The 14456-nt window shown below is 39.9% G+C and overlaps 1 protein-coding gene across 4 annotated transcripts in view; it reads left to right on the top strand.

The window, feature by feature from the left end:
• ZRANB1 (zinc finger RANBP2-type containing 1) overlaps positions 1-14456 on the top strand; it is a 67602-nt gene that overhangs the window by 41816 nt on the left and 11330 nt on the right. For all 4 annotated transcript variants that reach the window (XM_012807787.2, XM_012807786.1, XM_023515603.1 and 1 more), the window contains exons 3-6: positions 2948-3135; positions 7535-7688; positions 9715-9786; positions 10580-10778. In XM_012807787.2, the coding sequence (XP_012663241.1) occupies positions 3112-3135; positions 7535-7688; positions 9715-9786; positions 10580-10778 (449 nt within the window). In that variant the 5' untranslated portion in view covers positions 2948-3111. The remainder of the gene's footprint in view (positions 1-2947; positions 3136-7534; positions 7689-9714; positions 9787-10579; positions 10779-14456) is intronic.

The raw sequence follows: 14456 nt of genomic DNA, 5'->3' as shown, positions 1-14456 counted from the left end.
GCCTTAGCCGCTTGAGCCACAGGCGCCGAGCCGCTTAGTTCTAAATTAAAATAAACTTCATTATTATTCAAAAAGTTATGGGCTCTATCAGATTATACTTAATTATTCATTAAACAGATTAAATGGGCTGGTAGCTCACACCTGCAATTAATTCTGGCATTGTGGGAGACCAAGGCAGGAGGATTGCTTGAGAGTTAGGAGTTCAAGACCTGCCTGAGCAAGAGGGAGACCCAGCTCTACTGAAATTAGAAAATTAGTGTGGTGGCACATGCCTTGTAGATGTATCTCACCTACTGTGGAGGCTGAGGCCGGAGTAATGACTTGAGACCAGACTGAGATTGCAGTGAACTATGATGCCACTGCCCTCTACTCCGGGCTACAGAGCAAGACTCTGTCTCCATAAAAAACAGATAAGTTTTGAGTTCTTTGTGTACTTGGACATACTAGAATTAGAAAACTCTTCAACCATAGATTTGTTTTTAATTCAAGTAGCACTTTCTGGTTTATTCTCAAGGCTTGCCCTCTTGAGAAGATTTATCCTCTTTGTCTCATGCCAGGGCACTGTTCCTCATAAGGATGTTTTGAAGCTCTCTATAATGGGGTGGGGGGTTTATAGCTGAACTTGTATATATTCATAGTGAGGAATGTATTAACCTACATTGCTGTGAAAATAAAACTTCCTGTAAGAAGGCAGGGCATTCTTATTTAATATAGGTTCTTAACCTGAAAAAATGTATATGCAGCTGGGCGTGGTGCCTCACGCCTGTAATCCCAGCACTCGGGGAGGCCGAGGTGGTTGGGATTGTTTGTGCTCATGAGTTTGAGACCAGCCTGAGCAAGAGTGAGAACTCATCTCTAAAAATAACATGAAATAAAATAAAAACAGCTGGTTGTTGTGGTGGTTGCCTGTACTCTCAGCTACTTGGGAAGCTAATGCAAAAGGATTGCTTGAGCCCAAAAGTTTGAGGGTGTGGGGAGCTATGACACCAGGGCACTCTACTGGGGACAAGTAAGTGAAACTCTATCTCAAAAAAAAAAAAAAAGTATATTGGAGGCAGGGGGTCATTTTTCTGGGAAGATGATTTAGATTTGCAGAAAGGATCTGTCATCAGAGTTTAAAACTTTTGAAGCTGGCCTTTTATGGATTACAAATGGGATTTAAAAGTGTCATTTTGTGGGTGGCGCCTGTGGCTCAAAAGGGTAGGGCTCTGGCCCCATATGCTGGAGGTGGCAGGTTCAAATCCAGCCCCAGCCAAAAAAATTAAAAAAAAAATTTAAAAGTGTCATTTTAAATATAAAAGTTATTTATTTTATTTTTAGACAGAGTCTTACTCTCTTGCTCTGGATAAAGTGCTATAGTGCTATAGCCTCAAACTCTTGGGCTCAAGAGATCCTCTTGCCTCAGCCTTCTAAGTAGCTGGGACTATAGGTGCTGGCCACAATGCCCAGCTAGCTTAAATTTTTTTTTTTTTGAGACAGTGTCTTACTCTGTCATTCAGGTATGAGTACCACGGCATCATCATAGCTTACAGCAAACTCAAACTCTTGGGCTCAGGCAATCTTCTTGCCTCAGCCTTCCAAGTAGCTGGGACTACAGGTGCCTGCTATATCACCTGGCTGTTTTTAGAGATGGGGTCTCACTTTTGCTGAGGTTGGTTTGGAACTCCTGATCTCATATAATCCACCTTTCTCAGCCTCCTGGAGTGCTAGGAATACAAATGTGAGCCACCATGCTTGGTCAGGAGTTATTTTTTTATTGTCCTATATTTTTCATAATTGCCTAGCATGGTGTTTTGTATGTCATGAGCATCCAGTAGATGTGGGAATTGTCATTTTTAAGTCTTGTTATCTTTAATAGCGGTGGGAAATTAATTGTTGCATTATACCAAACTGTAACACTCTAAGGATATGTATTATTTATGTAATTCCTGATTCAAGATGGCAGTTCTTTTTAGGAAGCATACTAAGAATATTTTTTAGTATTAGTATTTCACCCAACAAATTTTCCAGATATAACTTAGGAAACACTTAAAATTATTTCATCTTGCTGTCTTTCTTTTTAAACACTATTTGGGGTAAATTGAAAGCTAATCTATTTTTTTGTCAAGGCTGTTTATCATCTATACAGTACCATATTGTTTGTTTAGTAAGTTAACTAAGTTTAACTTTAATTTGTATTAAGATTAATAAAGTAGCAATGGAGAGTTCTTCGTTGATTTAGAAAAGTAACATTTGCTTTATCTCTCTAACCAACTGATTCGCACTGTTTTATTTTTTAGCATATTTCACTTGAAATCTTTTTTCTTTGCTTTTTTTAAGTTTGAAACCTTATGGTTCGATTTTTACTTTATTAATTTTTAATTGGTGTAAGAAAGGCTTGGTGATGAGAAAAATCTGAAATCAAAATATTGTCAACTTATCATGAAAATGGTTTCAGTCGCTCTAATTTGTTTTAAAGCTGTGTGGGAGTATGGAAAGCTCAGCATTTGTTTCGATTCTGTTTTAAGAATGCAGTGTAAAGGGCACAAGAAGCCTAACACCAACTGGAAGTACATCCCTGTCTCCTCGGTTTCTGCAGAGTCAGAATGAACACAGGACCAGAACAGGGGCTCCATGTCTTTTGTGAAGTCTAGTTTCTCTTATTAAGTTACTGATCTTAGAGCCAATTATAATATAGTTTTAGTAGTTTCTTAAACTCCACCACAGCATGGAGTCAACACTGATGGAAAGGTAAGTGCCTAACTGGGTGTTCTAATTCTGGAAGAAAATTTAAAAGAGAGTGAAATAAACTAATTTTCCTTATATTCTTTAGGACATTTAAATGATGCCTCAGGATCCAGGAAACACAGAGAAACACTTAAAGAGTTTGGAGTGATGCTACAGTTCTGTGCTCTTTGAAAAAAATAAAAAAGAATTAAATGCTTTTCTATCTTAATACTTGTTTTAGGGGTTGTAGAAGGTGATTTAGCTGCCATAGAAGCATACAAGTCATCAGGAGGAGATATTGCGCGTCAGCTCACTGCAGATGAAGTGCGCCTGCTGAACCGCCCTTCTGCCTTTGATGTAGGGTATACTCTTGTACACTTGGCTATACGTTTCCAGAGGCAAGATATGTTGGCAATTTTGCTGACAGAGGTGAGTGTGGCATTTTGATTAAATGTTCTTTTATATTAAGGAAATCTGTTCTTTAGTTTTTATTTTGGATGGTATTATGGTTTTCCAAACAGTTCTTAAATGCTTCAGATTCAGATACTTTTACTCCCCTACCTTTTTTTTTTTTTTTGCAGTTTTTGGCTGGGGCTAGGCTAGAACCCACCACCCTGGGTATGTGGGGCCGGCACCCCACTCCTTGAGCCGCAGGTGCCCCGCCCCGCCCCCTCCCATTTTTTTTTTTTTTGAGTCAGAGTCTGTTTCTTTTGAGTAGAGTTCCATGACATCATAGCACATAGCACCCTCAAACTTCTAGGCTCAAACGATCCTCTTACCTCAGCCTCCCAAATAGCTGGGACTGCAGGCACCTACCATAATGCCTGGCTATTTTTAGAAATGTGGTCTGGCTCTTGCTCAGGCCAGTCTCAATTTGTGAGCTCAAGTGATCTACCCATCCCAGCCTCCCAGAACTCTAGGATTCCAGGTGTGAGCCACTGCACCTGGCCTTCTTTTGCTCCCTCTTCCCACCCACCCCCCCTTTTTTGAGATAGTCTCACTTTGTTGCCTTTGGTAGAATGCCGTGGTGTTATAGTTCACAACAACCTCAAACTCTTGGGCTCAAGCAGTTCTCTTGCTTTAGCCTCCCAAGTAGCTGGGACTACAGGCACCTACCACAACGCCTGGCTATTTTTTAGAGATGGAGTCTCACACTTCCTCAGGCTCATCTCGAACCTGTGAGCTCAGGCAGTCTACCCGTCTCAGCCTCCCAGAGTGCTAGGATTACTTAAACAAAACAAAACAAACAAACAAAAAAACGCCAAACTTGAGCCTTAACAGTATATAATTCCTAAAGGTATAATACTTTAAAATCTGGTATTTCACAGCAATATTGGAATCATTGTGTTTGTTTTTTAAAAACTTAGCATGTATCTGTCATTGTCTTTGAATTAACACATTTTTTGAGTACATACTATGCACCACGCACTGCTGAGAAGGGTTAGAATTATGAAGACATTGGCTCTTCAGTGAGTCTCCAGAAAATTAGAGAAATAAACAGTGATTCTCTGTGGCTTATACCCTTCTGTCTTAGAGCAGGTAACATTTTAGCTAATATCTGAAGGAAATGTGGAAGTTAGCTATGTGAAGTGGGTGGGGAAGAGAGAGGAACTTAGGAAGGCATTCATGCAGGGATCAGAAATCTTGGTATTTGTAGTGAATCTAAGGACTTAATACAAATCCTTGTATTTGTAGTAACTCAGCATAGCTTAGATGGTGATTGTGAACTGAGAGAGGGGAATATGAAAGATGAGTAGGGTCTGAATTATGAAGGTTCTTTTGGTTAAGGAATTTGAAGATTATCCCGAGAGTAATAAAGAGGGGAGATTATTCTGAGGGCATTCCTTCTGTGTCAAGGAAATTGAAAGTTACCCTGAGGGTCCTGAAAGGTGTTAGGAACAAAACACCTAAGGGCGTGTTTTGAGAGCAAGGGTGTGAGAGGGGCAGATTGTGTTTTGGCTGCTGCACACTGGAGAGGTTGAGCCTAGTTAGGAGGATAGTGCAGTGGTGTTGGCAAGCACTCTGCCCAGTAGGGTAGTCACCGCGGAAATGAAAAGCAGGCTGATTTGAGAGAGGTTATGGACATGTTAGTCTGAATTAGTAGATCAGTTGGCTATAGAGAGAGCTGGATCCAAGTGGATTCTAAGGTTTCTGGGTTAGATAATTAGGTAGATGGTATGAATGATAGAGGCTGCAAATCAGTTATTCAGAATGCAGATATATTATCCAGGTATTTTTTCTTTTTGGTAAGATTTCAGTGAACCCAGGGTTGGGTTGAGGGTATGAGAGGCTGAAGGCCTTGTTGCAAGCAAAGGACAGGTTTACTGAGAATAAGGGAGAAGGGCACTTTTCAGATAGAGAGCTCAGAGTTCTAGAACATGGGAAAGAACAGTTAGAAATAATTTCTAGGTGTCTAAGATCTGGCTGAGTTTGTGTTGTGGTGCCCAGTTGGCATCTGTCAGTGTGGAGTTGAGGTCATTGCTTTGGCAAGCGAAAGGATATAGAAAACTGCTGTGAACTAGGGTTAAAGACTTTTGGGGGTTCATAGGTCCCTGGCAGGCTGGTTGAAGATTCTGCCACAGATTCTGGAGAGGCTATCATAAGTCCCAGAATGCCTCAGAGTAATCTCAGGATTAACAGTGGGATTATAGAGCATCACTTATATGTATTGCCATATCACACATTGCCTAAAAATTTATCAGCTTAAGACAACAAATATTTACTTCACATAATTTGTGATGGTCAGGAATCTAGGAGCTGCTTAGATGAATGGTTTTGCTTCAGGCTGTCACACAGTTGCAGTCCAGCTGGCCAGGGCTATCGTCATCAAAGGGCTGGAATGGGACTACAGGATCCATTCCCAAGCTCACTTTTATGGCTGTTGGCAGGGGCTTCAATTCCAGAGCTGCTCATGATGTGGTAGCTGGTTTCACCCAGAGCAAGTGATCCAAAAGAGGACGAGTGTGAGAGAGTGATCCAGATGGAACCTGCAGTGTCGTGTATAAACACATAGGAAGTGACGTACTCTTAACTTTCATTGTACTCTGTAGGACATGTAGACCAACCCTGGAACAGTGTGGGGGAGATGGAGAGGGATTGTTTTACTAAAGAGGAAAATTGGTAATGGATTTAGTTTCAGTAGAATAGGTACTCTGTAGGGTAGAAAAAGGGCAGTAGAGATTTAGGAAAGGAAGGGAGTCTGGTCTAAAGCTTTGTGTCTACAGAGAGAACCAAGTTCTTTTGGAATGATTATAAGAGAACATTGGATTTGGGGACATATATCTAGGGGCAGGGGTTTTTGTTGGGTTCTGTGTCATGGACCCTGTTGGTAGTGTGGTGGAACATTCTCAAAATATTATTTTTAAATGCATAAAGTAAAAAAAATAGTATTATGGAAGAAATTAGTATCGATGAAATATGGTTAGCAAAGTACTAAATCAAATTTATGATAAATTAGAAAATACCTTTTTTTTCTTGTGAAAGTCACCTGGGCTAGAGTGCTATGGTCTCAGCCTAGCAACCTCTAACTCCTGGGTTCAAGCAGTCTTCCTGCCTCCATGTTTGAATGTTGGTTAAAGATTGGGCTCATAGAGTTAAGATATTATGAGAATTTGCATGTTTATTGGTAATCCTGGCCGATAAAGTCTAGTAGAACTGAATTTTCATGTAGGAGCTTTCAGTGTAGGGAGTCAGGTGGCCATGTTAGGTAAGCAAGATTTTTGAATTACTGTTTACTCATTACTTTATTGCAGTTGCAACCAAGTTGTCCGTATATATTATGTAGGTGCCATTATCAGTAAACCTTATTTTCTGTGTGGCTTATTGGAAGGTTTCATGCTCCAAGCCCCACGTGTAACTGGAAGGCTACTTTCTAGAAGGTTATCCAGGTTGGTGATATCAAGAGAATAGAGATTACTGGCTCATGTGGGGTTCACCACGCCATATTGTCTCCCTTATTAGCAAATGCTCAACTTCGTTTTCAAAATTCTGTGTATGTAGATTCTTGAGCTCTATAAACTGAATATGACTCAGTATGCTCAGCTTTGATTTCAGAATTCTATATGTAGATTTCTTGAGCTCCACAAACTGAATGTGAATGAAACCTAAGTTTTAAATCTTTGCATCATTTAAAAAGGGGAAGAAAGTTCTAGGCTTTAGTGGCTTATTGCATTTTCTTGGTTAGAGGCCTCTGCTGTAATGCTCGCTACAACACCCTCACATCTCACTCCTTTCAGGCTAGACTTCAGAGCTTTAAACTTGGAAATACCAAATACTTTTAAAGAGTTTCAGAGTGATAACAGATTGGGAGGGAGAAAGTATTTGAGTTCAGTGAGAGCTGACCTTTTAAATATCATACTTGCTATATTCCAAGGCAAGAGACTTGAAACGTGAGAGAGGAGTGTTTGCAATTTTCTTTTCTCAGCTGGAATTCCCTATTTTTAAAGAATAGTTTTATTGGGTGGATGATGGTTAGTCCATTTAGGTTTGAGTTCTCTGCACTCCCTTTCCCTCCTGTGATGTACCTTAATGAACACCCTTTTACATACATTTATAATATATTTTAGAGTATTTCCTTGGGGTAAATTCTTAAGAGATACAATTAATGAATCAGAGAGTAAAATATTTTTATGGCTGTTTTTTCCTGAAAAGTTGTACTGATAAGTACTTTCTACTGGTAAGAAAATAATACCAAAGATAAAAATTTAAGATTAGGAAAGAAACACATAGCGTTATTTGGCAGTTTTACTTATTTATTTTAAATACTGTTGTTTTCTATTTCCATTTATGATAAATGAGATACAGAGGAAAATTTCTTTTTTAATTTAAGGTGTCTCAACAAGCAGCAAAGTGTATTCCAGCAATGGTGTGTCCTGAACTGACAGAACAAATCCGGAGGGAAATAGCTGCGTCTCTTCACCAGAGAAAGGGGGATTTTGCTTGCTATTTTCTAACTGACCTTGTAACATTTACCTTGCCAGCAGGTAACCACAAAATTTAATGTGAAAAGAATTTTTATTTTATTATAGTTACATTTTTTGTGTGGGTAAAAAATGTATTTTTGTTAGGAAGCACATAACTTAGCTATATTATATATATGTGTCTTAAATTACTTGACTGTCCCTATTTAGTCTGGAAGTGACCAGTATAAGGGCTACATGTAAATGAATCCTTTAGTTATCTGGGAGGAGTACAGCAGCTGATAGTATAACTGATTTCTTTTTCTTTTTTTGTTTTTTGTTTTTATTCGAGATGGAGTCTTGCTCTGTTGCTCAGGCTGGAGGGCAGTGGCCTCATCATAGCTCAGTGCAGCCTTGAATTCCTGGGCTCAAGGGATCCTCACATCTCAGCCGCTCAAGGAGCTGGGACTACATGCTTTTGCTACCACACCTGGCTAATTTTTCTACTTTTTGTAGGGGCAAGGAGTCTTGAGCAGGCTGGTCTTGAACTCCTGATCTTAAGCAGTCCTTTTTGCCTTGGCCTCTCAAAGTGCTGAGATCACAGTTGTGAGCCACCGTGTCTGGCCAGGAGTTTTTTTCTGGGTCTCTTTGGTATAATTTGAAATATCCTTTTTGAAAGTTTCCTTTAAAAAGTATCTCTTTATTTTCCATTCTTTTGAAATTGGGTAGTGATTGGTTACCTGGTATTAAGAGACAGGATAGAAAATAGGCTTTTATTTTGTAGAGACAGAGTCTCACTTTGTTGCCCTCGGTAGAGTGCCATGGCGTCACACAGCTCATAGCAACCTCCAAATCCTGGGCTTACGTGATTCTCTTGCCTCAGCCTCCCAAGTAGCTGGGACTATAGGCACCTGCCACAATGCCCAGCTATTTGTTTGTTGCAGTTTGGCTGGGGCTGGGATTGAGCCTGCCACCCTTGATTTATGGGGCTGGCAGCCTACACACTGAACCACAGGTGCTGCCCCAGAAAATAGGCTTTTGATGGGTGCAGTTAGGTTATTTGAAGGAAAGATACTGGCATTCTCTTGAATGTTTCATTCCTTTTTTACTCATTATATTTATTTCTACTATATTAATGAAGGAACTTTTTAGTTTTTGATTCAATGACAGTTGAAGACATCTTCTGAAATGGTTTTCATTAGTTGGCACTGGTAAACACACCAGGAGTTTCTAAAATAAAGCTTCTATCTGAGTTCTGAGTATTCTGAACTTTTATGTTCATTAAGAGGGGTGTTTACAAATAGGAGATAATAACCAAAATTTCTGTATATATTTTAGCTTACCCCAAGTGATTAGGTTTTTATTTTGAATTGAAAATGGTTTCTTTTTAAAAATTATTTTTAAAGGTAGATGCTTCTTATTCTAAGATACCCATTTAAGTAACTTGAATAGAGTACAGAATATTTGAGGACTATGGCAAAAAGACTGACTATGTGGAAGGTTCATTAACTTTTATAAGGAGATTTTTTTTTTTTTTTTTTTTTGAGACAGTGCCTCAAGCTGTCGCCCTGGGTAGAGTGCTGTGGCATCACAGCTCACAGCAACCTCCAACTCCTGGGCTCAAGTGAGTCTCCTGCCTCAGCCTCCCAAGTAGCTGGGACCACAGGCTCCTGCCACAACGCCAGGCTATTTTTGGGTTGTATCCATCATTGTTGTTTTTGGTAGGCCCGGGCTGGATTTGAACCCACCATCTTAGGTGTATGTGGCTGGCGCCTTAGCCACTTGAGCCACAGGCGCCGAGCCTATAAGGAGATTCTAAAGTCTGAAAATAGCAAGTCTGAGCAGAGGTTGCCAAGTGTGAGAAGAGAACAAATCAAAATTTGTCTGTGGTTATTCGTTCAAATGTTACTTATTGTTAAATAAATGTTTGTGTAATGAAGTATGGAAGGAAATGTTTTATATCACAACATATGTTATACATGCACAAAACTATCTGACAACCTTCAATGGAAAGGGAGTTATTTTAGAGTAAGTTACTATTAGATGTTGGTATTAAATTTTTTAAGTTATGAAACAAAAGATTTTTTAAGTCTGCCTTTTCTCTTTGTAGATATTGAAGACTTACCTCCAACAGTCCAAGAAAAATTATTTGATGAGGTGCTTGATAGAGATGTTCAAAAAGGTAAGCATGGAATTGATGAGTGTAATTTACCTTTTCATCTGACTGAGTAACTTTTGCTTTATTTCATCAGATATGGAGTAGTTTGGTGTATGGCACCTTTATTTTATGTTAAAGATGTAAAGCTCTAAAGAGCAGTGTCATGTTGTACTGTTAAAAATACTTACAGATAGAGCTACCAAAGAAAGAAAGGTACGAATTTTTAAAACTTTGGTTTTCTACTTCATATTCCAGAATGCATGTTTCTGTGTTAAACATTTTTAGAAAATAAAGTTATAAAGAATTAAAAGTTGGCTCTGTGCCTGTAGCTCATAGCTAGGACGCCAGCCGCATACACCAGAGCTGGCAGGTTCAGATCCAGCCTGGGCCTGCCAAACAATAATGACAACTACAACCCTCCCCACCCACCCTCCAAAATAGCTGGGCATTGTGGCGGGCATCTTTAGTCCCAGCTACTTGGGAGGCTGTGGCAAGAGAATCGCTTAAGCCCTAGAGTTTGAGGTTGCTGTGAGCTGTGACATAATAGCACTCTACAGAGTGACAGCTTGGGACTTTGTCTCCAAAAAAAAAAAATAATAATAAAAAAAAAATAAAAGTTGAGTAAATTATTCTAGAGCCACAAGGTTTTTCAGCTACTCACAAAGTTTTTATTCTGGTTGATCAAATTTATTTAGGTATTTATTGGTAAATTACATATAAACTTCTTACATTTAGAAGAAAATAGTGTTCCCCCTATAGAGTATTCTTTAATTACATGAGCATGAAAATGAACATATTACTTGAATTCCTCATACAGAATTAGAAGAAGAATCTCCAATTATTAATTGGTCCCTGGAATTGGCTACACGATTGGACAGTCGACTATATGCCCTTTGGAACCGGACTGCAGGAGACTGCTTACTTGATTCTGTACTACAAGCTACCTGGGGCATTTATGACAAGGACTCGGTGCTTCGGAAAGCCCTGCATGACAGTCTTCATGACTGTTCACATTGGTGAGCTGGCGTCCTTTTCCTATTTTAGTCCAGGAGTATACTTACTAGATCATTTCCTTGTGGGATATGTTTCATTTTAGTTATATTTTCTATGGAATCTAGAGAAAAAACCTTTTTGGTTTTGTGGACATTAAGACCTTTTGACTATGGTTTTTGTACTTTTTTTGTAAGCTTCATATTTTCAACTAAGAGATTATGTTGACATTATATTGCTATTTTTTTCTTCCTGATGGAGTCTTAAGATCACATGTTTTTTGTTTTGCAAATTTTCAAACTCAAAAGGTAGAAAAAAGTTAGAAAAATGAGCACAACAAATCCCAATATCTCTTTCAGTCTACCAGTTGTTAATGTTTTGCCACACCTCTATCTCTCACACATAAATACTCTTCTCTGCCAACCAGTTTTAGACATCATGGTGCTTTGTCCTTTAGTATATCAACATGCATCTTTCCAGAACAGCAGGGTTCTCCTACCTAGCAATATTCTCAACCTACATCTCCATTACTACACCTAAGAAAACAAATACTAATTCATTTTCCCAACATACAGTTCATATTCACATTTCTCCAATTGTCTCAAAATGTTTTTATATATGTATGTGTGTGTGTATATATATATATATTTTTTTTTTTTACCCAGCATCCAATCAATTCTTGATTGTTTTCAACTGTTAAATTCACCCATTGAAGTATCAGTCACTGGAAATAGTGACTGTGTTAGTGAATTAATGGCTTAATCTTTTGACTTAATTCATTTGACTTTTTTGGTATTTTCTAGGCTATGTGAATACATTGTCTCTTTTAGTTATTTTATAAATTATGCAATTGAGGCTCAGAGAGGCTCAGTTAAACTGCCTATTGTTGACATTAGTAGAGTCATTTAAAAATTACATACTATTACGTCAGTATCAAAATGTACTTTTTCTCCTTTATTTAGTTGAATGTTTACAAATACTATTAAAGGCTTACTCTAGATAATTTTATTACCCTACTATCTTTGTCATTTAGCGGTTTTTTTGGGTTGTTTTTGGTTTTGAGACTGAGTCTCACTCTGTGCCTAGGCTAGAGTGCTATGGCATCAGCCTAGCGCCTAGCAGTCTCAAACTCAGGTTCAAATGATCTTCCTGCCTCAGCCTCCCAAGTACCTGAGACTAAAGGCCCCTGCCACAACATCCAGCTAATTTTTCTATTTTTAGTAGAGGTGGGGGTCTCCCTTTGCTCAGGCTGGTATTGAACTCCTGAGCTCAAGAGATCCTCCTGGCTCAGTGCCTGTGGCTCAAGTGGCTAAGGCGCCAGCCATATACACCTAAGGTAACGGGTTTGAATCCAGCCCAGGCCAGCCAAACAACAATGATGGCTGCAACAACAAAAAAAAGCCAGGCTTTGTGGTGGGCACCTGTGGTCCCAGCTACTTGGGAGGCTGAGGCAGGAGACTCGCTTGAGCCCAGGAGTTGGAGGTTGCTGTGAGCTGTGATGCCATGGCACTCTACCCAGGGGGACAGCTTGAGGCTGTCTCAAAAAAAAAAAAAAAAGAGATCCTCCTGCTTTGGCCTCCCAGAGTGCTAGGATTATAGGCAAGAGCCACTGTCCTTGGCCTTTATGTCATTTTTGAGTACTTATTGTGAATTTTATTGTCAGTATTTAGGGATTACAAGAAGAATATGCACTTTAGAACAGGAATTTTGTTTTGTTGTATTATAGAAGATCCCCTAGCTAGACTAGCCTGACATATATAGTAAGTGCTCAGTAAATTACTTACTGAATGAAAGTGCTCTCTAGACTTTAGAAATGAGAACAATTGTAATTACTTTCATGAGAGCTAGTTGTAGATCAAAGTAGAATACATAGTAAAGTACAATAAAAATTTGTGGTCTCCTGAAAGAAAAGAGATAGCTCCCTGGCTGGTAATCTGATTGGATATATAATACACCTGAAGAAAGAATGTGTTGTTCAGGTGATGGTTTTTTAGTCATTTAGTCTTTGTCCAGGAGAGAGGGCTTTGTGCCTTTTATTGGACAGGGTCGCTGTGCATTGCTCTGGTAGAGTGGGCAAGACCATTTGTTATGAGATGGGTTCATTAGGTTAGGTGAGCCTGAAGCCATTAAGAGTTTATAAGCCCTTTTGACCAGATTGCATGCTCACCAAGTAATGTTTTTGCAGATCATTTATTTATTAGCCTGATCATTGTGGCCATTTGGCAGATCATTATTATGGGCCCACCTGTGTTGAGAAGAGTGGTTTGGTTCCTGTGATAATGGTTTCTTGGCATTGTGGTTTCATAGGTCAGCCTTCTAAGTTTGGTTAATGTGATTCTGCCCTGGATGGGTCTGTTCTTTAGTGAAATCTAGCTGCTTAGCCTAAAAGCTGGATTTGGACAATGGTAAATCTATCACCTTGTAAGCCCCTTTAAAAAGGGAGCCCTAGTTGTCATTCCTCTAGCAGTAATATCCTGACCTTGTTGAAAGGCCAAAAATATATTGTAAATTTCAGCAAGTAATGTCTTTTTTTCCCTAATTGTGAGCTCCCCTACCTCCTTAAAGGACATTTGTGGCTAGTAATAATTGCTTGTATCAGGACTGGAATTCTGAGATGGTTGTGAATCATTTGAGGTCCCAAAAGTCTAGCACAGAGGCAGGGAGACAGAGTCTGGGGCAGTCATTGGGCTAGGCAAGGGGAGTGCCCGTGAGAGTGAGGAGGAGGGAGGTGAGACATTGCAGCAGGGCTTTCATTAGGTACTCCTGAGGATGTTTTAGGAATGAGGACCTAGCGCTGGCATATGGATAGGTGTCCCCACAAAAGTGTGCATTGGCACCATCTTCTCCAGACCTTGCCCTTGGGTATCTTTGCCTAATGTTTTACAGTTCAGGCACAGGAAGCTGTAGATGGCAGTGATTACACAGAGTATTGTGGGGGTGGGGATGGAGGTTATCTAATGAGGAGGGAGGAAGTGTTGTTGCCATAGATTCAGAAGTTCAGTTGACATGGGTCAAATATATTAGCCTGAATGGATAGCCTTTCAGTTGTTCCTGTGTTGTCATGGGTTTGTTTACATAGGTTTTTGTGACTGTTAGAAGGTAGAATGAGAAGGGGTGAGCAACCTTGGGTTCTGTCCTAGGCTGGGAGAGGGGACAGCACACTACTTGTATTGTCTCCCTTTTATGCTGCCCTTTGTGTATAATCTGAATCAGCTGAGAAGAGATGTTTTAAGTCATTGAAATTATCTAGTAGAAACTCAGAAAGCACTTTTTTTTTTTTTTTTTTGAGACAGAGCCTCAAGCTGTCCCCCTGGGTAGAGTGCCGTGGCATCACACCTCCAACTCCTGGGTTCAGGCGAGTCTCCTTCCTCTGCCTCCCAAGTAGCTGGGACAACAGTCACCCACCACAATGCCTGGCTATTTTTTTTTGGTTGCAGCCATCATTGTTGTTTGGCGGGCCCGGTCTGGATTCGAACCCGCCACCTTAGGTGTATGTGGCTGGCACCTTAGCCACTTGAGCCACAGGCGCCGAGCCGAAAGCACTTTTTAACATACAAACTGCTCCCCTCCTCCCTTCAAGGCAGGCTTTTAAAAAATGTGTTTGTAGGCTTGGCGCCTGTGGCTCAAGTGGCTAAGGCGCCAGCCACATACACCTAAGGTGGCAGGTTCGAATCCAGCCTGGACCCGCCAAACAACAATGACGG

The sequence above is a fragment of the Otolemur garnettii genome, unplaced genomic scaffold (assembly GCF_000181295.1).
Source record: "Otolemur garnettii isolate 467f Iridium unplaced genomic scaffold, OtoGar3 scaffold00075, whole genome shotgun sequence".
Classification (NCBI taxonomy): domain Eukaryota; kingdom Metazoa; phylum Chordata; class Mammalia; order Primates; family Galagidae; genus Otolemur; species Otolemur garnettii.
This window is presented reverse-complemented; position numbering and strand designations above follow the sequence as displayed.